General features: G+C 51.3%; 2 protein-coding genes across 4 annotated transcripts; one reads left to right on the forward strand and one right to left on the reverse strand.

Annotated features, from left to right (window-relative positions):
* Positions 1-1,139: 1,139 nt before the first annotated feature.
* On the forward strand, positions 1,140-8,972 carry NFKBID (NFKB inhibitor delta). Its single transcript, XM_036346591.1, has 12 exons — positions 1,140-1,610; positions 2,108-2,208; positions 2,401-2,461; positions 3,116-3,333; positions 3,598-3,788; positions 3,870-3,975; positions 4,082-4,228; positions 4,332-4,383; positions 4,500-4,648; positions 6,634-6,750; positions 7,100-7,264; positions 7,870-8,972. Exons 4-12 carry the CDS (start codon positions 3,328-3,330, stop codon positions 7,921-7,923), a joined length of 987 nt encoding a protein of 328 aa, XP_036202484.1. The 5' UTR covers positions 1,140-1,610; positions 2,108-2,208; positions 2,401-2,461; positions 3,116-3,327; the 3' UTR covers positions 7,924-8,972.
* A 5,059-nt stretch (positions 8,973-14,031) lies between these two features.
* APLP1 (amyloid beta precursor like protein 1) lies at positions 14,032-22,936 on the reverse strand. Of its 3 annotated transcripts, none has more exons than XM_036346575.1 (16): positions 22,676-22,936; positions 21,654-21,797; positions 20,638-20,770; positions 20,315-20,427; positions 19,971-20,104; positions 19,676-19,860; positions 19,112-19,242; positions 18,663-18,752; positions 17,667-17,825; positions 17,460-17,588; positions 16,547-16,646; positions 15,686-15,793; positions 15,152-15,213; positions 14,855-14,917; positions 14,580-14,723; positions 14,032-14,466 (listed from the first exon to the last, which is right to left on the reverse strand). In XM_036346575.1, exons 1-16 carry the CDS (start codon positions 22,820-22,822, stop codon positions 14,368-14,370), a joined length of 1,941 nt encoding a protein of 646 aa, XP_036202468.1. In that variant the 5' UTR covers positions 22,823-22,936; the 3' UTR covers positions 14,032-14,367. The 3 variants fall into 3 exon arrangements, with proteins under 3 accessions (XP_036202468.1, XP_036202469.1, XP_036202467.1); XM_036346576.1 differs by having other exon boundaries at positions 15,152-15,222; positions 18,663-18,737; positions 22,676-22,935; XM_036346574.1 differs by having other exon boundaries at positions 15,152-15,222; positions 22,676-22,935.
* Between the last annotated feature and the right edge of the window lie 561 nt (positions 22,937-23,497).

Raw genomic sequence — 23,497 nt, forward strand, 5'->3', positions numbered from 1 at the left:
TGAGGAGCAGCAAATGAAGGAGAACCACTAGGAGAGCACGAGAGCAGGGGAGACATGCGATTAACATTGTCCATCGGTGTGTGGACAATCACGGAGCTGGGAACTGAGAGCAGCCCCTCCCTGGAGTGTCAGTCAGCTTGAGGGCGGGAATTCCTGCCTGCTTAGGTCACAGCTAGAACACAGCACCCAGCAAAGTGCTTCCCCTGCGGTAATACATTATTTTAAATGAATGTATGAGAACTGACCTCTGAAAAAGGAGGTGATGTGGGGGACAGGGAGAAATTTGAGTCTACCCTTATCACTCTTACCTGCAGACCTTTCCTCCCTGGAGGCCAGGAAGTCCGGACCCCCAGGCCTCTCCTCCCCCAGGACCCAGTCCGCTAGCCCCCACCCCGGCCCAGCCTAGGGGCCAGGTCTCCAGCACCCCCTGGCAGAGACGAGAATTCCAGGCCTCCAGGGCCCTCCTGCTTCAGGAGTCCAGAGTCCCAGGCCCTTTTTGTTCAGACCAAGGTAGGGAGCCCCCGCTCTCTGGACCCCGTGGGGTCGGGGCTCAAGGTCAGCCCAGCCCCTTCAGGGCCTGTGTTTGCTGGAGCGAGACGCGGGGACTCCCGGGCTGGGGGCGGGGCCGCCCCGACGGGCGGGGCCAGACCCATTTAAACACTCGCGGCGAACAGGACCCAAGATCGGGGACCCGGCGGCACTGGCTGCGGGGTGACAGCGAGGCTGGCGCAGCGCCGAGGCCGGGGCCCTGGGGGCCCGCAGTCCGCCCAGCGGAACCCCAAAGGTAACAGAGGGTGGGCGTGCGGCCCGCTCCGCATAGAGCAGTGAGGGCTGGGAGTCGACTCGAAGCCCTGCGTCCTGAGACTGAGGGTGCCCAGAGTTTGGAGGGGAGACTGGACTCGGATTCCGGGTTCGAGATAGAGGAGCGCTTGCGCTTCTGGACTGCGGGGTGGGGGGTGAGGGGCCTGGGGTCAGGACTGCGGGGTGGGGGGTGAGGGGCCTGGGGTCAGGACTGCGGGGTGAGGGGTGAGGGGGCGGTGAGAGGGCGGCTCCCCGGACCCCGGGGAGAGGGCTGGCGGCGGATCCCTTCCCCTGGAAATCCCTGGCGGCACTGAGCGCCGGGGGGCGTGTGGCTTAAATTCAGCCTCGGGTCTCGGTGGGCAAGGTCGGGCCGGCCGCAGGGTCTGTGCGGGAGAGGCCTCCGCCCCCCGCCTGGGACTCCCGAGTCGCCCTCCCCACTGTCCGTCCCAGCGCCGTGGCTGAACGGGAATTCCCCGCGCGTGGGGATTCCGCGAGCGCCAAGCTCGGCCGCCCGCCCCGCCTCCGAGCGGACACCTGGGCGCAGGCTGCGGGGAGGAGGAAGCGGAAGGTTCCCTTGCGTGTGCGCGTGGCGTCAGCGCGTCGCGGCGTCAGAGCGTCGCCCCCCCTCCCGAGCTGCTTCCGGGTCTGGCCCCCCCCCCCCTTAACCCTTCCTCCGCTGGAACTCGGGAGGGTGCGGGTGTGGGTGCGGACGCGGACGCGAACCTCCTGGGTCGTGCCAACGAGGCGTCGGGAACGCGGGCTCCCGGGTCCTGGGAAGGGGCTGCCAGGCTCGCGGACTCGAGTCCGAGGTGCATCTCCGATGAGCTAGGCCCTAGGGGACTATGGCTGATGGTTACCCCAGGAGAGGGGCTGGGGATGCCTGGTTCCCCGAGGGGAGCATCAGGGCAGCTTCTTGGGAAGAGAGAGGTTGGGAACCTGTGTCCAGGCTGTGATGCCCGACCACCCCCGAGGCCTCAGGACTGGGAGGCCCGGAGGGGGGAATTTTTCACGGAAGTCGTGGGGGGATGCGCAGAGGGGCATCCTCCTCCCCCCGTCCCCAGTTTCCACGACGCTGGTGGAAAGTTGGCTCAGAGGGGAAAGTGCGGAGCGAAAGGAAGGAAACAGCGGAGGCGGGCGCCGCACTCGAAACTTTAGATGGGTCTTGGAGTTCTCAGGCGACATCAGTGTGCCAGTTTTTCCGTGCGGGACGGGACGGCGAGGAGGGTGCCCAAATCCCCGTCGCCAGCTTGTGTTCTGATGACTTCTCTCCCCTCTGCACCCCTTCACCCCCCCCTCCCCCCCGCAGTGAGCCGTAATGAGCGCAGCCACTGCCCATCGCAGACCGTGAAAAAGCTCCTGGAAGAACAGAGGCGCCGCCAGCAACAGCCTGACGCGGGTGGGGCACCGGTGAGGCCCATGAAGCCCTGTCCACTACAGCTCGCAGGAGGCCCTGTGCTGTGAGCGGGCCTGCTGGCTTGCTGGGTCCCCAGGGATGATGAGAGATGTAGTGCTGATTTAGACATCCTAGAGCTGGGGAATGGATGTTGAAGAATCTCCAGAGAAATTCAACCATGTTCCTTTTTCCTTATGTCTCTACAGGGACAGTTCCCACCTCCCCTGGCCCAGCCCCTGACTCCATCTGTGAACGAGGGTGAGGTTGGTAAGTCTGGAAACTCACCTGGTTCCTTTAGCTCCCAGCTCCAGCTTCCCTCTAGGACTCACATCCCCACTCTTAGAACTTTGGGGAACTTTAGGAGTCAGGCCCTGGTTCTTGCCAGGACCCAGTGTAAGTTTGATCTTCCAGAGATTCTCTGCAGCCCAGTAGTCTATGCATATGGTCCTTTGGTGCCCAGGGACCTCCCAGCCTTTCCTATTCTGGGAGTCTAGACCAGGGGTGGGCAAACTTTTTGACTCGAGGGCCACAATGGGTTCTTAAACTGGACGGGAGGGCCGGAACAAAAGCATGGATGGAGTGTTTGTGTGAACTAATATAAATTCAAAGTAAACATCATTACATAAAAGGGTACAGTCTTTTTTTTCAATAGTTTTATTCATTTCAAACGGGCCGGATCCGGCCCGCGGGCCGTAGTTTGCCCACGGCTGGTCTAGACCCTCAACCCCTCAGCATCCTAGGAGTCCAGGTCCCAGAAATCCAACCTTCCAACCCCTTGGTGTCCCAGAATTCTAGATCCTAGAAGTACTAGCTTTCAGTACCTTGGGAGATTCCAGGCCCTCACACAGGTCCTCCAGCCTTGGCTGTGACTTTCCTAACTCCAGTAACCAGGCCCGCCCCTGCTCCTCCTCTCACATGCAGGCCATACTCACTTCCCAGCCCACCAGGAGGCTCTGGGTTCTGGACTTGGCATCCTGGCCCCCACCACAGGCTTTCCAGACTGGAGCCCCAACACCCTTGCTGCCTACACAGACAGTGCCTACTCTTATCCTACTTCTGCTGCTGAAAGTTTCCTGACTTCTGACTTCTGCCCACTCTCGGACCCAGGGCAGCCATATCCATTTCTCCTGGGGATGGAGGTAAGATACAGAGTGGGAACAGAATGCTGAAGGGCCCCAAAGTTCCCAGTTGCCTTCATGCAGCATTCTGAGTTGTCTGGGGCTGGGTTAAGATCCCATTCCTCAGATAGGCAAAACTAAGGCCCAAAGGTCTAAGTTCACTTGGCACAGATGGGGCACGCAGCCACTTTACCTGATACTCTGAATATGTATGTGTGTGGTGGGATGGGTTGGGAAGAGGGACTCCTCAGCTGACTGGCTCTCCTCACCACCTGCACCCTTCAGGACCCCCTGGATACCCAGCTTTATGTAGAACCTTCCCTGCCACAGGTGGGATCCTGGAAAGGTTCTGGACTCCCCTCAGGACCCCCACAGTTACCCTCTTCGGTCACTGGACCATCCCTCGACTCAGCCCGTGCTCAAATGCTGGCCTTGGGGCCACAGCGGCTGCTGGCCCAAGACGAGGAAGGAGACACGTGAGTATAGGGGGAATAGAGTCTGTGGGCTCATGGCCCGGCTGGCCATCTGTACTAACTACTGTTCCCACCTGTCCTCAGGCTCCTGCACCTGCTGGCAGCTAGGGGGCTGCGTTGGGCAGCATACGCTGCAGCTGAGGTGCTCCAAACATACAGACATCTGGACATTCGTGAGCATAAGGGCAAGGTGAAGGCCAGGGGCTTGGATTACTGAATCTGAGGGCAGAGGGTCTGGGGGCCTGGATTCCTGCGAGGGGGCTGGGGCTCAGTCTGACTTCTCCTTTCACCTGCAGACTCCTCTCCTGGTGGCTGCTGCTGCCAACCAGCCTCTGATTGTGGAGGATCTATTGAACCTGGGAGCTGAGCCTAATGCTACTGACCATCAGGGACGTTCTGTCTTGCATGTGGCTGCTACCTATGGCCTCCCAGGAGTCCTCTCGGTATGGCTGTGGTAGATGGGGTCATTGATTGCCCAGATTCTGGCTTCTAGGACTGGGAGGCCTGGGGAGACCCTAATCTAGCTCTTCCTTCTCTTCCTCCCAGGCTGTGATTAACTCAGGGGTTCGGGTTGACTTGGAAGCCAGGGACTTCGAGGGTAAGTTGGGTTGTGGGCAGGGCGGATGTGGCAGGTGGGGTTGGGCAGGTGCAGAAGGTGGGGCTGGGCAGGGTGGGTGCTCCAGATGCAGAGCCCTCACTATCTTCATTCTGCAGGACTCACCCCCCTCCATACAGCCATCCTGGCTCTCAATGTTGCCATGGTCTCACCCGACCCATGTTCCCGGGTGCTGAGTATTCAGGCCCGAGACCGGCTGTCTTGCGTCCAAATGTTGCTACATATGGGTGCTGATCACACCAGCCAGGTGAGCTGGGCTACGGGAAGCCAGTCTCTAGGAGGACTTGTGGGATGGGGGCACCTGGCTGCCCACTGATGTTACCTCTTCCCAGCTGCGTGTCTGGGAGCACATTACTTCACTTCTTTGTGTCCCAGTTGTCAACTGGAAATAATATTGTTGACCTGAGCTTATATTTATCAAGCACTGAGTTTCATAGAGTATTGAATTCTCACAAACACCGTTTATGCATGTGCTATTATTTCTCTGTTTTACTGATAAGGAGACTGAAGCACAAGATGTCAAAAATCTTATAGCTTGTGAGTGTCAGAGAGGAGATTAGACCCAGGAAGTCTGATCCCAGAATTGAGCTCTTTATTATATATTTACGAGCTAGCTGAGAAAATTAAACATCCACATATCGCTTTTGGGGTTTTTTTGTTAAATTTTAACACAGATAAAGTACAGAAAATAGTATAATGAACTCCATGTACCAAGCAAACATCAATAACAAGCAACTCATAGCCAGTCCTGCCCCATCTATTCTTCCACTTAGCTATATTACTTTTAAGCAAATCCAAGCATATAAGTTTATTCATAAATATTTGTATGTCTTTAAAATAACCCTTAACCTTAATATCATTATTCCACCTTAAAAATAATGAACAAGCCCTAGCCAGCTCGGCTCAGTGGATAGAGCATCTGCCTGTGGACTGAAGCGTCCAGAGTTTGATTTCAGTCAAGGGCAAATGCATTGGTTGTGGGCTCGATCCCCAGTAGGGGGCGTGCAGGAGGCAGCTAATCAATGATTCTCATCATTGATGTTTCTATCTCTCCCTCTCCCTTCCTCTCTGAAATCAATAAAAATATTTTTTAAAAATAACGAATAATTTCATAATGTCAAATATTCTAGCTTTATTCAAATTTTGTTTGGCTCTAAAGTGACATACATTTATTTTTTTCTTTAAAGAACCCCCCACAGATCCAAATAAAGCTCACATATTGCAATATGTTTGTTTGAATATTTTTTTTAAAATATATTTTATTGATTTTTTACAGAGAGGAAGGGAGAGGGACAGAGAGTTAGAAACATCGATGAGAGAGAAACATCAATCAGCTGCCTCCTGCACATCTCCTACTGGGGATGTGCCCGCAACCCAGGTACATGCCCTTGACCGGAATCGAACCTGGGACCCTTCAGTCCACAGGCCGACGCTCTATCCACTGAGCCAAACCGGTTTCGGCTGTTTGAATATTTTTAAAATTGATTTTAGAGGGAGGAAGGAAGATAGAAACATCGATTGGTTGCCTCCCACTGGGAATTGAACTGGTGACCATTTGGTGCACAGGATGATGCTCAACCAACTGAGTCACACCAGCCAGGGAGCAATGATATATCTTTTAAGTCACTCTTAATCTAGAGCTTCCCCATCTCTATTTTCTCTTCATAATTTATTTGGTGAGCCAACTAGGTTGTTTTGCCCTGTATAAACACCTAACATCTTTAATGTTTATTATCATTATAAACTCTTTAAAGGCACATATTAAAGTTTCATTGTGGAAAATGGCTTGCTTTACTCCAAAATGTGAGAACAGCTTAATATGGAAATGGATACAGGCTTAGGTTAGTCCACTAAGTAATGTTGCTCAGCTCCCATCCTTGTAATAGATAAAGTACCACCCATATAGGATGTAGGTACAATTTACTATGCTTAATAGAATGTGGGGTGGCCAAGGCAGCTGCTAGCCCAGAGAACACCTTGGAGGATTAGAAAGAAGCGTTTTTCTTAGACACTTGGGCTGGAAAATTATCTTAATAAATGTAAAGTTCTGTGATTTGTGTGACGTGAATGGCACTCCCTTAAACTTTTGTATAGTGCGCAGTCCATACAATTGTATAAGGCACCCCTGGGTACTTACAAAGGAGAGGCAGGGTCTCTACAGGCTCTTGGGCTCTGTGACAGGAGGCCTGAGTGTGAGGACTGGCCTGACCTCTGCTGTACCCCTCCCCACAGGAGATCAAGAGCAACAAGACTGTTCTGCATTTGGCTGTGCAGGCTGCCAACACCGTCCTAGTTCAGCTGCTGCTGGAGCTGCCACAGGGAGACCTGAGGGCCTTTGTCAACATGAAGGTAGGGTCCTAGGCTAGAATGTGGAGATTATGAGAGATATGGCAGAGAGGGCAGTGGGATGTTGGGGGTCCTATGGGCTGTGACCGTAGAGGGGACATTTTTCGGGACCTGGATGGGGACTATACAGGTTGTGACTGTAGACTGAGATGATGCATAGTATATAGACAGAGGAGTGCGTGTAATGTGGTTGTGGAGGGAGGTTCTGGAATGTGAAAGGGGTGTATGGGATGTCTCTGTGAAGTGAGAAATCTGTGCTGTGCTGTGGATGTGGCAGAATATGAAGTGTGGTGCTGAGGGCTCAGGTTGGCTGAGTCTGAATCCTTATCAGTCCTCCCCTCATTGTCCCCAGGCCCATGGGAACACAGCCCTCCACATGGCAGCTGCCCTGCCCCCTGGGCCACACCAGGAGGCCATAGTGCGTCACCTGCTGGCAGCTGGGGCAGATCCAGCATTGCGAAACCTGGAGAATGAGCAGCCCATCCACTTGTTGCGCCCTGGGCCGGGCCCTGAAGGGGTGAGCATTGAGTGACCTCTGACCTAACTGGGTGAACCCCTGACCCTACACATTCCTGACCTTAGAGGTAATCTCAGAAGGTGACCTTAACAAACCCTGACTTCAAAATGTGACCTCTTACCCCAGGTTTTGATTCCTTATCTTGTAATGGTGACTCCTCTTGACCTCTACTTAAACCCTGACCTCAACATATGGCCTCTACTTCCAACCCTGAATCCTGACCTCAGGGAACGACCTTTGATCCTCAAGTATGGCCTCCAATCCCTTGCCCATAACCCTGAGTCCCGATCTCAAAATAGGACTCCTGACCCCCAAATGGGACCTCTGGCCCCATGTCTCTACCCTTCAACTCCCAGCCCTCAATGCAGACCCAAAGGAGGGAACTCCCAACCAGCAATAGCTTCCCTTCATCCCCAGTTCTGGCTCTGAGCCTTTTCACCCTCAATTCCAAATCTCGACTCTGAACCTCTGATCTTCAAACCCAACTGACTCCACTCAACTTTTCTTCTTTAACCTCCAACTTCACCAGCTCCGCCCGCCCCCCCCACCCCCCCACCTCTCCTTGCACCTCCAAGACATCTCTCTCTGCCTTGTCTTGTTCACAGCTCCGGCAGCTATTGAAGAGGAGCCGCGTGGCACCCCCAGGCCTGTCCTCTTAGGACTCAAAACCCAGAACCTGGACTGATTTTCCAGTCCCCACCGTCCTGTGGGACAGCCAGCGTATGCTAATGTTGCAAATCCATGATAATGTATGTGGAATGTCCTGCCCTTGGGGTCTTACATTAAAACCTCAAAGTGGCTGCTGTGGTGGGGGTAAACAGTCCCCAATATTTGGGGTGATGTACTATCCCTCTCCCACCCACAAGGAGCCCCCTTGATGATTTCTGTGAAATCGAGGCCCCTTGCTTGTTTCTGTGAAACACCCTGAACCCCTACCCCTATCCTCACTTAGCTCTTCACACCTGGAACCTGAGATGCAATTCCCCTACATGATACTTGGGGCATCCCAAAACAGTTCCCAGTATCACCCCAATAGAGTTCTTAAGATGAACCCCCAGCCTCTTCAGGTCTTTAACCCTAGGTCCTACTGCTTTCTAATTCAAAACTCACCCAAGCCCCTATCTCGGACCTTTACATTTCCAGTGAATCTCTTTATGAAACTCCTTATTAAACTCAATTTGGGCCCGGCTAGTATGGCTCAGTGATTGAGCTTTGACCTGTGAACCAAGAGGTCACCAGTTTGATTCCTGGTCAGGGTTCCCAGTAGAGGGCCTGTAGGAGGCAGCCGATCAATGATGTTTCTCATTGATGTTTCTATCTCTCTGTCTCCCTCTCTAAAAATCAATAAAAACAGATTTAAACTCAATTTGGACTAGAATTGTTGTCATCTAATCTCTGGAGGCATTGGTGTTGGGGAGTGGCTGTGGTGCCTGGCTGAGAAGTAGTGTTTGGGTGACAGCATGTAGCAGATACTGTGGGTGCTAAGTCCATATCTCGTCTCCCTCCCCCTATCAATACATGGTGGTTTGAGTACCAGTGCCAGCACATGAAGCTTTATCTGGGCATTCTCCGACCTCTTTTGAAAGATTGTATGTCTCTAGGAATTTATCCATTTCTTCAGATTGTCCTATTTGTAGGCATGTAACTGTTCATAATATTTTCTTATATTTTTTTGTATTTCTGTGGTGTCAATTGTTACTTCTCCTCTTTCATTTCTGATTTTAGTTATTTGGGTCCTTTCTCTTTTTTAATTGATGTATCTGGTTAATAGTTTATCTTTTCAAAGAATCAGCTCTTTTTTTAAAAAAATATATTTTATTGATTTTTTACAGAGAGGAAGAGAGAGAGATAGTTAGAAACATCGATGAGAGAGAAACATCGATCAGCTGCCTCCTGCACACCCCCTACTGGGGATGTGCCTGCAACCCACATGCCCTTGATTGGAATCGAACTGGGGACCTTTCAGTCCGCAGGCCGACGCTGTATCCACTGAGCCAAACTGGTTTCGGCAAGAATCAGCTCTTGATTTCATTGATCTTGTTGGCTTTTTTAAGACTCCATTTCATTTATTTCTACTCTGAACTTTATTATTTCCTTCTTTCTGCTCACTTTGGGCTTCGTCTGTTATTCTTTTTCTACGTACTTTAGGTGTAAGTTTAGATTGTTTATTTGAGATTTTTCTTGTTTCCTAAGGTAGGCCTTTAGTGCTATGAATTTCCCTATTAAGACTGATTTCACTGTGTCCCATAGATTTTGGGTTGCTGTGTTCTCATTTTCATTTGTCTCAAAGTATCTTTTGATTTCTTCCTTGATCTCATTGTTAGTCCATTCATTGTTTAGTAACATGACATTTAGCTTCATTGTTAATCTATTCATTGTTTAGTAACATGCTATTTAACCTTAATGTGTTTGTGTATTTTTCAATGTTTTTTTTCTCTTATAATTGATTTCTAGTTATGAACCATTGTTGTCAGAGAAGATGCTTGATACAATTTCAATCCTCTTAAATTTATTCAGACTTGTTTGGTGTTCTAATATGTGTTCTATCCTAGCACATATTCCATGCCCACTTGAAAAAAATGTATATTCTGTTACTTTAGGGTGACATGCTCTGAAATATCAATTAAATCCATTTGTTCTAGTATGCCATTTAAGGCTGCTATTTCCTGTTGATTTTTTTGGTCTGGTAGATTTAGCCATTGATGCCAATGGCATGTTAAAATCCCCTACCATGACTGCATTACTGTCAATCTCTCTCTTTATGTCCCTCAAGATTTGCTTTATATATTCAGGTGCTCCTATGTTAAGTGCATAAATGTTTACAAGGTTTATATCCCTTTGTTGGATTGACCCTGTATCATGTAATGTTCCTCTTTGTCTATTATTATAACCTTTGTTTTAAAGTCTATTTGTCTAATATAAGTATTGCACTACCAGCTTCTTTCATTTCCATTTGTATGAAATATCTTTTTCCATCACATTACTTTCAGTCTGTGTGTATCTTTCATTTTGAAGTGGGTCTCTTGTAGACAGCATATATATGGATCTTGTTTTCTTTTTCTTTTTTTTTTTAATATATTTTATTGATTTTTTACAGAGAGGAAGGGAGAGAGACAGAGAGTTAGAAACATCGATGAGAGAGAAACACCGATCAGCTGCCCCCTGCACACCTCCCACTGGGGATGTGCCCGCAACCTAGGCACATGCCCCTGACCGGAATCAAACCCGGAACCCTTCAGTCCGCAGGCCGACACTCTATCCACTGAGCCAAACCGGTTTCGGCTGGATCTTGTTTTCTTATATACTCAGCTACCCTATGTCTTTTTAAAAAATATATATTTTTATTGATTTCAGAGAGGAAGGGAGAGGGAGAGAGAGATAGAAACATCAATGATGAGAATCATTGATTGGCTGCCTCCTGCACGCCCCCCACTAGGGATCAAGCCCACAACCCGGGCATGTGCACTTGACCAGAATCAAACCCAGGATCCTTCAGTCCGCAGGCCGACTCTCTATCCACTGAGCCAAACCAGCGAGGCTGATGCTCTATTCAATGAGCCAAACCCTATGTCTTTTGATTGAAGCATTTAATCCATTTATATTTAAAGGGATTATTGATAGGTATGTATTTATTGCAATTTTATTTTATAACTATGTTCCCTCCTCTTCCTCCTTCTCCTCCTCTCCTTTTTCATCTAGATGTCCCTTTAACAGTCTTCTAATGCTGGTTTGGTCTCTGCCCCTTCAGTTTTCCCAGTGAGGTTTGTACCCCAACCCTTCCCTGCTATTACATCCGCTGGGGCTGCAGCCAGTGCCAGACTGTGCAGCTGTCTCTGTCCTTCCTTTGTCCTGTCTCCCCTGCTTACTCCTGTCCTTCTGTTGTCCTGTCTCTCCTGTTCACTCCCATATGCCTGCCTTCAGATGTCTCAATGCATGGAACTCAGACATGTTTGTGTATTCAGCAGGGAATCCTTTGTTGAATTACAGCTCTCCAACTTGAAACTTCAAGGGGAGAGACCTGGAGGTCCTCTCATGCCACCATGCTGCTGATGTCACTCCCCAGAAAGCCTTTTGACCCATCATAGCCTTCCACTGTTCAGAGCCTCTCATGGACAACAAACCAGGCACACATGTGCCAGTGTCTCCACCACAAAACTGGATGCTTAAAAAACCACCATTTATTCATAATTCCAAAATCTGGGCTGAGCTCAGTTGGGCAGTTCCGTTATCTTGCTTTGGTCACTCATGTGGCTGCAGTCAGGTGGAAGCCTAATTGTGCTGGACAACTTCCCTTACATGTCTGATAGCTTAGCTGAGATGGCTGGAACCCCTGGTGGCTCCAAAAGGAAGTGTTCCAAGAGAACAAGCTCCTGCTTGCATCATGCATGCTGACATCCTATTGGTCAAAGTCAGTCACATGACCAACCCCAGAATTAGTAGGGAGGGAGGCACTACACAAGGCCATGAATATTGGGAGATGGGATCAGGGGCTGCCAGTGTAAGTTTCCTACATCAGCTCCCCTGAACCAGCATACAAGTGCTCTTCTGAGTACTCACATAGTGACAGTTAACCCATGAATTCCTAAGAATATGTTGTATTTCATTGATTCTAAGAACTTAATTGGAATTCATCTTACAATCAATCATGTGGCATAGTTTAATTTCTTGATTTTTTTCCCCTTTGTGGTACATGAAATAATGGTATTTCCTATCACCAATGGCACCTTAGATTCTGTTGACATATAACATGTATAGCCCAACATGTATAAACACACACATGCCACTGACATGATAAAATGTCTCAAAGAAATCTTGCCTTATTAATAACAGAATTATCAGATCATTTTCAATGGGAAAACAAGGATGGCTTAGAGGCACAAGAACATAAAATTGTTTTTCCTGATGGAATTACAATAATAACAGTATTTTTAAATTAATTATTCTAAGAATTGCCATTAAAATTTAAACACAATTAGGAATCAGGCTCTGAGCATATTGAGCAAAATGGCCTTTTATTTCCTATTCTACCCAATTAGAGCTCATTACTTGCTGTTTGCTTGTTGCTCACCCTTGGCTGTCAAATCACAAAGGCAGCTTTTCCCCCTACTTGTGGTGCTAGTTACAGATTTCTGCTAGAGTTGCTAAGGATAACAGATGTTATAACCAGTGTCAGAATATTGCAAATTGGGTTCTCTAATGAAGCTGTGGCATTGTATCCAACTTGCATCATGTAGGCATCTTCCTTTCAATACCTACCAGGTTTATATTTAACTAGAGGCCTAGTGCACGAAATTCATGCACAGTAGGGTCCCTAGCAGCTGCCAGCCGGGGGTGCCTCCCTCCCCCCTGGCCACTTGCAGCCACCAGCGGCCCCATCCCCTGGTCGAACTCCCGGTCAAGGGGACAATTTGCATATTAGGCTTTTATTATATAGGATATACAGGACTTGCATTTACATGTGTATATTATGAAGAGCCACTGTGAGCTCATAGGTCCTTTGGGATAATTAGAAATAGGTACTCCCTCCCTAAGCCATCTGTCAAGAGTGTTATGCTGACATTAGAACATGGTACATTACTGCCACCTCCTGGTAAGTTGTGGTTAAAATGCAACTCTACAATGTCCAGAAGGTGAATAGTATCAATTGGAATTTTGCAATGCACAACCTGAATACCATGTGGAACTGCCACAAACCATTAGATAGCAGGTTAGCAAAATGATCAAGAATATGGTGTTGGAGCCAGGTTGCCAGGGTTGAATTCCTAGCTCTGACCTGTCTTGGATGGTGACCTTAGAAAAGTGATATAACTTCTCCTTGCTTCTATTTCCTTATCTATAAATGAGGATTGTTATAGCACCTACTTCATGGGTACAAGTATTAATGAGGTGTGCCAATATATATAAATTCCTTAGAGCAATGCCTGGCATGAGTACCATACCAGTGTTTGTTGCCATAACATTTTAAAATTTATTCAACAAATACTTGCAAAGTAGCAGGCACTGTTCTAATGTCTCCACATCTATTAACCCTGTAAAAAAATTATTTTATTATTTATCTGTTCGTTTTTCAACATCTTTTTTTTAACCCTCACCTGAGGGTATTTTTCCATTGATTTTTACAGAGAGTGGAAGAGAGAGGGAAAGACAGAGAGAAATATCAATGTGAGAGAAACATCGGTTGGTTGCCTCCTGCACTCACCCTGGAGCCTGCAATCAAGGTACATGCCTTTGACTGGAATCGAACCCGGGACCCTTCAGTCCACAGGCTGACGCTCTATCCACTGAGCCAAACTGGCTAGGGCTATATTAACCCTTTTAATCCTCATAGCAACCCTCTTGTGACAGGTAACACATATGTAGAGGTATAACTACAACATGTCACAAAATAGGCACTTGCAGACACCACAAAACCCTTTCTGGGATATGTGACTGAAATTCCCACACCCAGGAGGATTCCTATTATCTACCCAAGGAAACATGAAGGCTTGGAAATGAGAAGAATGGTTTAAGATTCCCAGGCCCTCATCAGGCTCTAAGGTTGGAGGCTGTGTGTGTGTGATTGTGTATGAGAGAGAGTAGGAGGCAGGGGATACTTGTCAGAGCTCCGCCTCCAGAGGTCACCCTGGGACCCAGCCCATTCAGCACCCAGGAAAGCTCCAGGGTGGGCACAAAGAGCTTGGCCCAGATTTAAAGATCCCCTGGTAGGGATTCACAACAGTGTCCAGAGCTATGATTACTCACTGATTCCCCCACAGAGATGCAGGATGGCCTGGTGGGGAAGAGAACTTTATTGGGATGCTAGTGGGCAATACGTGGGAGGGTGAATTCCAGGGACCAAGCTGGCGGTCACCTTAAAGAACAATAAATTAATTTACAAAATAAATAAGGTGAGGAGGTTCTAAGCAGAGAGGCAGCTGGGAATAGCTGGGGATTTCTTAGGGATGGCATTAGTAATTGGAAAGGGGAAATAAGAATTTCCATCCCCCTCACGAGGGTATGAAATTAACTTTTTCAAAACCCTTTCTCCAGTCTGGGAGTTAGGGTTCTGGGGCTCCAGGAATAGGAAAGGTCTGGGTTCACCCAAAGGGATGAAAGGGGCTGGTTCAGGGTCGTTCCTCCAGAAAGCGGTAAGTGGGGTTCTCATAGCCATGATGCTGCAGTTCCCGCAGCTGCTGCTCCTCCAGGGTCAGCATGGGGTCCACCTGCAGCAGGGCAGGAGAGGGAGAGTGGGGCATTGGGACCTGACTTGATCTTACAGCCCCTCCATGCCCAAGCTCTGGAACTTCTCCCCATACCACGTCTTTATGTCTCTCACCTCCACCACTCCATGGCTGATAGCCCCGTAGGGCTTCTTTCTGCGCAAGAGCAGCATGGAGAGGACGATCAGGGAGCCCCCACCCGCTCCCATGATCAGCAAACCGGACACGGCCTCTCGAGACACTCCTGTCCCAGCTGGTGCCTGTAGGAGAGGAGATGGGGCAGGGCTCATCTTTGAGGCTCACCAGAGGCCAGTGTGGCTTTGGAAGTCACAGCCTAGCCACTGGCCTCTGACCTTTCCCCCCTAGGTACCCAAAATATTCCTCCTCTTACCAGCTCATCTCTCTGAATCTCCGATGAGTGGGAAGGAAAACCCCTTGGAACAGACACATTCACCTGGGGGAGCAGGAGGTGTTAGGGACCCAGGCATATGGACCCCAGCCTCCTCTTCCCCTAGTGCCAGAGAGGGCATCTCCCAGCCTTCTATTTCCCTAGAATCCGGAAGTCCGTGTCCTCAGTTACCTCTTCCCTTAGTTAAGGAATCCAACCCCCTGGCTCCCTCCTCCTTCAGACCTTTGAGTCTAGGCCCCACCCCCAGGCCTCCCACAGGAGCCCATAGGGGTAACTTACCTTCCGTTCATACTGTTCCAGGGGGGACAGCTTCTCTTTTCCAGGGGGTGCAGCATCTTGTTCTGTGGACCCTACCCCCCAAGTTCTAGCTCATTCCTGAGAGTCCAGAGTAGTGCTGCCCGCCCCCCACCCTGAGGAGGGGTTCAGAGGGGTACCGGACTCCACCACAGGAGGTTTGGGGTTCCTAATATATGGACCCTTTTCCATTTTGGGCTCAGAGACTTAGTGGGATCTGATGGCTGTGGTCTACTCTGTGAGATACCTTTTGGAAGGGCTATGGGGATGTCTGTTGGCAGCCAGAGGAGGCAGGGGGAACAGTGAAGAGAGGGAGGGCTTCACTGAAGAAAGGATGGAGAAATACCCTCCCAGGGTCCAAGGCAGGAGGATCAAAGATTCTGCAGAACCTTAGGCATTCCTCCCCATTCTCTCCCACTCACTGTGGTAGCTGAGACACCCCCAGACTTGGGAGATTAGAAATTAGGTTGAGGGCCTGTCTCCCAAAGTCTGAGGTTATCTATAGTTGGGTTATCTCACCATCATTGGAATCCAGAGGCTGCAGCCCACCCTTGTCCTCACTGCTATTCCCGAGGACAGGGATTTCCAATTCACTGGGACTCAGGTGTTCAGAGTGGAGGAATTCCTCTGAGGGGAACACATAGAAAGGTGGTTGAGGTTGTGAGCATAGGAACATCACACACACACACACACACACCATATGCAAAGTGATTGGGGGTTGCCATAAGTGTGACCTGGGAAAGAGGGGAGCTGGTAGGAGGCAACCCTGGCAGGGAGGATAGAGGCCAAAGGTGCAACGGGCTTAAAGAGCAGGAAAATTACGGTTAGATGTGGGACTGCAAAGGAAGTCACAATAGATCTGGGGGCTGTGACAAGTCACACTGTCTGGTATTCCTGCTCTTGTGTAGGCTCTTCCCCTTGGATCAGGACTGGGGCTGTAACTTGCTTTAACCAGCAGAATGTGGGCCCATGTCTTAGAAGACCTGGCAGCTTCCACTTTCATATTTGGGAGCCTGAACCACCATTAGGAAGTCCAGGCACCCTGTGTACAGACAACACGGAGGGTCTCTCTGGAGAAGAGAGGCTTTGAGCCTACATGGAGAGGTAGAGAGGCCCAGTTGTGCCAAAGTTCCAGCCCCTAGCTGATCTGCTAGCTGAATGTAGCTACATGTTTGACTACTAACAAGAAGCACCCAGTAGAACCCAGACCAGACGGCAGAATCATGAACAAAGAAGATGGTTAATTTAAGTTTTTAAGTTCTGGTGTTTGTTACACAGGAATAGATAACTAAAGTGTCTGTGTGTGTGTGTGTCAAAGATTGGGGGTCAGGATCTGCCCTTAGAGATCTGGAATGGGAAGCAGGGGTCATATGTACTCACGGATCTGGGGCCGCAGCTCCTGAGCCAGATGGGGGTTCCGATCAAGCAGCCCCAGGCTCTGATTCATCCTTTCCTCAATTACTTGAAGGTGGGTCTGCACCTGTGGGGGAGTGATTATGAAGGATGAACTGAGAAATGTGGGCTAGAAATGGGGAAACTGAGGTAGGGTGAAGGAAGAGCAATACAATTCAAGGGAAAAGTAGTACATACAATGTACAGAAGTAGCGTACAAGGGCCAGGAATGGGCCATAAGAAGAAGGAATTGAAGGAGGAGAAGCAGAATACAAAGAAAATGAAAAGATGTATAGAAGACAGGAAGTGAGAGGCTTGGAAAAAGAACTAAGGTGGAAGAGAAAGGAGTGATTGCTGGGAAAAGTGGGGCACAGGAGACAATGTAAGTATAGGAAACAAGGAATGTGGTACAGAAGATAGGAAATGGAGGCAAGTGGGTTGGAGGGGCAGAAAGTAGGATCTGAAATAGAAAGTGAGGTTTGAGGGAGGTGCAGAAAAGGAAGTAGCATTGGCATGTCATATGGAAATGATGTGGTTCAAGGGCAAGTCTTGGAGTTCAAGAGCAGGAAGAGAACATCCAAGAAACAGAAATTAGGACCTGAAGGCACAGAACAGGGGTTCCAGGGAAAACAAGTAGGGTTAGGGAGAAAGAAGAATAGAAGGACAAGAACAGGGTTCAAAGCACAGGAAGGGGATTCTGGGAAAGGAAGAAGAAATCCAAGGGACAAGAAGGGTGTCAAAGATACAGGAGCCAAGGGACCGGAAAAGGTTCCAAGGCACAAAAGAGGGGTTCCAGGATAGAAGGTGGCCCAAGAGACAGAAAGAGGGCCTGAAGGACAAGAAAAAGCCTGAGGTATGGGTCTCAGGGACAGCAGGGTATTAGAGTGAGAAGAATCAGCACCTGGAAGCTCATCTGCTGGGCCTTCTCAGGCTCCACGGCAGCCACATGCTGGTAGTGTCGCAGTGTGTGCCTTTGCTCCTTCTGCTCGGCACGCAGATAGCGCCGCAGGGCCAGCAGGACACGCTCTGGCTGTGGAAGGGATGAAGGCTGCCTAGGCCTGCCCCAGCCCTTTCCATCCTCTGCCCTCTGCCCCCACAGCTCCCACACCTGAGGCGGATCTCCCTGCAGTGCTGCCAGGAAACCTTCCAAGGCAGCCCGGCGTTGGTCGTTGATTAGGGCGATGACTCGGGTGGCATGGGTCTCCACCAGGCGCTGTCGCTCACCAGACACCTGTTCCTCCAGGGTCTGCAGAATGGACTGAAAGTGCTATCAAAGGGGTGGACACAAGATCAGCAGAGGTAAATATGGGTGAAAGCCTAGGTCAGTGGCATTCTGGAAAGGCAGGGCTATAGGGCCAAGCAGGGTGGGTGCAGTGGATCTAGGTCTGGGCAGAGTCAACCTGGGGTTGGGACTAGATCACAGGACACTGACTGGAAAGGGTGGGGATATAGGGTAGGACTAGGCCTACTGGGAGCCAAGCTGGAGGTGTAAACTGTACTGGGAATGAACAATCTAGGAACAGAGTTGGCCTATTAAGATCAAAGGGAGCAAGTATTTTAATAAAGGTAGAGCTCTAGGCCTGGGTAGGGCAAACTAAAGACAGACTATGCCTAAATGAGGCTAAGGTGGGTAGGGAGCAAGAGTCAGGGGACTGGAGCTAACCTGAGTGGGGACTATAGGAAGTAGGTCTGTACCAAAGTGAAGTTGAAAGAGGTGGGATGGAGAACATGAGGCTGGCCTACTGAGGAGGGATTGAGTAAAAATGAGATTAGAGGGGTAGGACCAAAGTCAGGGGGCATGGCCTAACAGGGACAGGAATGCATCAAAGAGGCTGAGAGGATCTGCTGGACCTGAGGGGTCAGCATGGGAGAGGACTCCAGAGCCAGTACTCAGAGATAAGAATCAGGTTAAAACAGGGCAAAACATGGCAAATCAGAGAAGAACAATGTCAGGTCCCACATAGGCCAAGAGGGGCGGAGCTAAATGTATGGGTGGGGCAAAGAGAGGCTGATATAAGTAGGAAGGGGTGGAACTGGATGAGGCTGGTGGGACAAGGCCTAAGCCAGGTTGAGACTGGAAGTGCCCCACTGGAAGTTGTCCTACCTCATTCAGGGCCTGTCTGTCAGCTTTAGGCAGATTCTTGGACTGGTTGTCCGCCATGGCCCATTCACGCATCACCTGGGAGCAGGGGAACTTCAGGATTCTATAATCCACCCTGCTCCACCCAGTGAGTTCCCCAATCCTTCTTCAAGACTTGGAGGCTCCAGATAGATCCCTTAAGTCCCATTGGTTCTTGGGTTCCCAACAGAGAAGACTCAGAAGAAATTTAAGGTGGAAGAGTACCATCCACCAGTTTCCTTAGAATCTGTTGGCATCTCAATGGGATTCTATGGGTTAGGGATCCCTGGTCATTTTAGGGGTGGCATTGAGGACTGGGAATTGACAGGGGTGTGGGGAGCTTTTGGAAATAGTCCCAACTTGTCCTCAAGAAATTTCCTTATATTTATGGAGCTCTATGTTATGGGTGATCCTGGGACCCCCACCATCATTACCTCATTAATCTGGCGCATCCTTCGCTCCTCCAGGTCCATCTTGGCCCGTAGGAAACCCTCATGCTCACTGATTTCTCCAGGCATGCCAAAGTACACATCCACACCATCTGTGGGCCTTGGGGTGGAAGTCACTGCAATGCCAGGAATCAGATGGTCAGCCTGAACCCTATCTCCAGATCACCTTTTCTACCCAGAGAACTACATTTCCTAGAGTGCACTGGAAACCACCATGTGTCCACTTTAGCCATAGCTTCTGCCTAGCATCATGGGAAATGTAGTTCAGAACTAGGCAACAGTCCTGAATGTTCTTGCAAAGTTTAGGAATCCATTACACCATCCTCTAACCCAAAATAACCCTTAGATTTACCAAGGGCTCCTTCACTTCCAGGTACCTCCAACCACCCTTTTCAGTCTTCACAGGCCAGGCCTCCCACCTCTACTTTACCCAAAACTGCTCTCATCCCTTCCATTCCTTCCGAGCAGACCCCTCTCCTATTGGTCCCTCCCAAAGATGTTCCTACACCAAGACTCCCCAAATCAGCCTCCCTTCAGAAATGGCCTCACCTTTGCTGATCCCTGCAGGAAGATGGGAGCTTGAAGGTGGGACTCTTTCCTCCTCTTCTTCCTCTTCAGCCTGTAGGGGCTCCACAAAGTAATCGTCTACTGGCTGTAGGAAGGATTCCTCCTCTTTCTCATCCTCATCCCCCTCTATTCTGCTCCCCGGGGGCCAGGACCGGGTGGAGGAGTCGCTGAGGGAGCAGAAGACACAAGGCAATAAGAACCTGGGTCCAGGCCCCAGGCTTCCAACTCCTGCCTCAAGAAGCCTTGGGATGGGCAGGGAAGATTCCCTCTCACTCACCCAACTTCTGTCCTAGATGGGTCAGGGGTCACTGGAGGGGGGCAGCACACATACTCCACACCTCGGAACCGATCCATGCCACAGGGCAAAAGCATGCCCGAGCCATGCAGGATGAGGCCCTGGGAGCTGCAGGCCTGTAGGAAGAGTGGGTCCAGATACCAGGATTGTGGGGTAGGAGAGGGTAAACGAGGGGGGCCTGGATGCCTGAGTGTTGGAGGCTGATGGGGCTGGGAGCCTGAATTACTGGTTCTGTCCTGATGGGAAGAGGGGGCAGAGGCCCAGATTCTTGGGTTCTGCAGGAGGGGGTGTTCTGGGTGTGAGGATGAATGTGCCAGGGTCCTGACCTCCTGTGCTTCCTGATGCCTCCGGGTTGAACTCTCACACTGGTCCATGCGCTCCTGATGCAAGAACCGGCAGCCTTCGGGCACCAGCAGGGCCTCACTCACGAATTCACCCGCTGGGAAATGGGGGCACCAGAGTGAGATCCTCTCATAGCCACTAGCCTTACCCTCCTCAGAATCCAGGTTTATTATCCTCAGAGGCTTCTCTACCCCCCTCAGGACTCAAGCATCAGCATCTAGCTCTCTAATGTGACCCTTGAGGCCAGGGCCCAGGATCTCCCCCTCAGACTCCCACCTCCATTTCCCTCCCCTAGCCTATGACTCACGCAGGCAGCGGAAAGGCACAACCTGGTGGTGAGGGTGGGTACAGCGGCCACCCTGGGCACCTCCGCACCAGCGCTCCATGGGGATGGCCTGCGCCGCCTGTTCCACACGTGCAATCTGCAGCTCCGGGTACATCTGTGGGCACCGGGTGGGGCAATCAACCCACTGTTAGAACCCAACCAGTCATGCTTCTCTTCTGGCCACGTCCCTTTTCAAGACGCCAGTGTTCATAAGGCATTCTTCTCCTTAGGCCCTGCTTCTTCATAAAATTCGTCTTAGATATCTAAGTCCCGTAGGCCCATTGGCCACGCCCCTAGTAACTCCCCCTTACCCCTCCCTCTCTCTTCCCCGCACCCCGCTATCCTTAGGCCTCTCCCCTTTACCTGGCCAGTTCCTTTTCAAAGGTCTCTCCATATACCCACAAACTCAATTTTTCTACGCCCACCTCTCTTCTGGTCACCTTGCCGCTCTTCCCCAATCAGGTTAATCTCTCCGTAGATTCCACCAACCTTTAAGTCTCGCTCTTTCCCCGTTAGACTTCTCAGTGTCCCTTCTCTCGGTAATAGCCCTTCCTTTCATAGCCACGCCTCCTAGCTTTCCACTTTTTAATTGGGCTCCACCCCTTTTCCTATCTTCTAGGTCCCTAAGGACTTTTTGTCAGACCAACCTCTCCTTTGGCCACGCCTCCCTATACACCTGCTCTTTAAGGAGCCCACCACTTCACTGGGTCACCTTCCTTAGCCGGACTTTGCACGGTTCTCCCCTTTCCTGACCTAGTTTCTCTCTTTTCTTTTTTGTTTTGTTTTGTGACCTTTTCTCAAAAACAGGTCCCGCCCTATCTAACTTCGCCTCTGGCCCCGCCCCCTGGCTTCCTAGCCTTCTTAGTTCCCTGGTCTCCTGGCCTTAGGAGTCTGGCTGGGAAACAAACAAACAAACAAACAAACAACAAAACCCACACCAGCCTGGCTAGACCGCGCCCCTCGCTGGCCGCCTTCGCCCCTCGCGGCGGCGCGCCCACCTGTCTGCAGTACTCCAGCGCGCGCTGCGGGTCCCGGAGACAGCGCCGCGAGAGCTGTGCGTCTGGTTCCCAGCGGCCCGTGCGCAGGTCCCGATGAAGGGCTGGGCGCCCGCATAGTCCAGCCACCTGAGCGGACCCCCGGGCCTGGGTGTGTGGGCGAAGGGGTCAGTGAGGGCCGGGGGACGTCGGCACGCTGGTTCCTGGGTCCTTTGCTTTCTAGGACTCAGATATTTAGACCCCAGAACCAGCCCCTTCACCAAGCACTGAGCACCCGCCTAGGTAGAGGTACCGTTTCCCGGGATACAGTTACTACTGGGCGGGGCGCCCCAGCTCTCCTGTTGCTATGGCGACGCGGGTCCCCCAGGATTCTCGCGCCTTGGAGGTGGCTGAGTCAAACTCACGCCCACCCCGGCGCTGCCGCACTAGAGACGGAAGGGGTTAAACCTGAATCGCTGGGGAGGAGGTCAGAACCCAGACGTTCTGGCCCCTCCTCCCTCCATCCCTAGCTCAGGCTCCCGTTCTTGGGTGCAAAGATGAAGACAAGGCCTGGCTTCAGACCCTGCAGGCCTGGACACCAACCCTTGAGGGCTGGAGAGCTATCTCCTGGGTCAGGGAGCGGTGGCTGGAGGCCTAAACTCCTGGGTTCTGGGAGGGCCCAGAGGATGAAAAGGGACCCAGATTCTTGGATCTAAGTGCCTTATTGCTTGGTGGGTCATATGTTCAGGTGGGCAGGGGCTGGGGCTGAGTCACTTAGGTCGAGAGGATCTGAGGGGCTGGATTTCTGGGACCAGGAGCTCTGGGAAAGTCAGTTCCTATGCTGGGGGCGGGGGGTGGCTGGGACGACACAAGATGGGAGGCTGGGGCCTGGACTCCTGGGTTCGTGAATGCCTAGCGCCATTAGGGGACCCGGGGCGGGGGGGGGGGGGGTCCACCTGGCTGGAAAGACTGCACTTTCCGCCCTGGACACGTCCGCGTCGGGTCGAGGCCGGGTCCCGCCCCTTCCCCCACCCCCCAGTCCTCACCTCCGCCGCGCCGGGGCTCCCACCGGCCAGGCTCCCGACGGCGAGCTGCGCGCGCAGAAGCAGCAGCAATAGTGGCAGCAACAGCGGCAGCGGCGGCGGGGCCCGGCGGCGGCCCAGACCGCGTATGGCGGGGCTTATGTGCCCCATGTCTGGGCTCTCACGCCCTCACGTCCCCAGCTCTCCCGCCCAGCCCGGCCCGGCCCCAGCGGTGACAGGAGCTCCCAGCGCCACAGCCACCTCCTCCCGCCGCCCCTTGGCTGCGCCGGCGCCTCCAGCCCCGCCCCACGCCGGCCCCGCCTTCCTGGCCAGGACAATAGCATGCCCGCTCTGCGCAGGCAGGAGCAGCTCCCGAACGCCATGTGGGAGCCTGCGTCAAGCCCCCACTCCCTTAGGATTCCAGGTGTTCCACCCCATGCCAGGATCTAGCCGGAGGTCTGGGTCATGGGCTCTGGGTTATGGATTTTGTGTCCTTCTTCGGACTCAGACACTCACAAATCAGCTTCCTTCTCTTCCAGGAATTATCAGCATTGAAGACAACACCCACCTCCTCACCCTGCTCCCAACCCCAACCAAATTTCTTCTCTTGAGTTGCCAGAATGTAGTCCTCCAAAATTTCCCCAATCAAGAACACAGCAGTTGCCACCCGGTCCTCTTCTCCCTCAGATCCAGGAGTCTGGGCCCCAGGAACCTTTCCTATCAGAACCAGAGACCAAGCCCCCAGCCCTTTCCCCCTAAGACCCAAGAGTCCCAGGCCTTCTGCTCTGCTTCCCAAGGTTCTCAGCTGTCTGGAACTTTAATTCCTTGATCAAGGATCCATGACAC

The sequence above is a fragment of the Myotis myotis genome, unplaced genomic scaffold, assembly GCF_014108235.1.
Source record: "Myotis myotis isolate mMyoMyo1 unplaced genomic scaffold, mMyoMyo1.p scaffold_m19_p_19, whole genome shotgun sequence".
In the NCBI taxonomy this organism is placed as follows: domain Eukaryota; kingdom Metazoa; phylum Chordata; class Mammalia; order Chiroptera; family Vespertilionidae; genus Myotis; species Myotis myotis.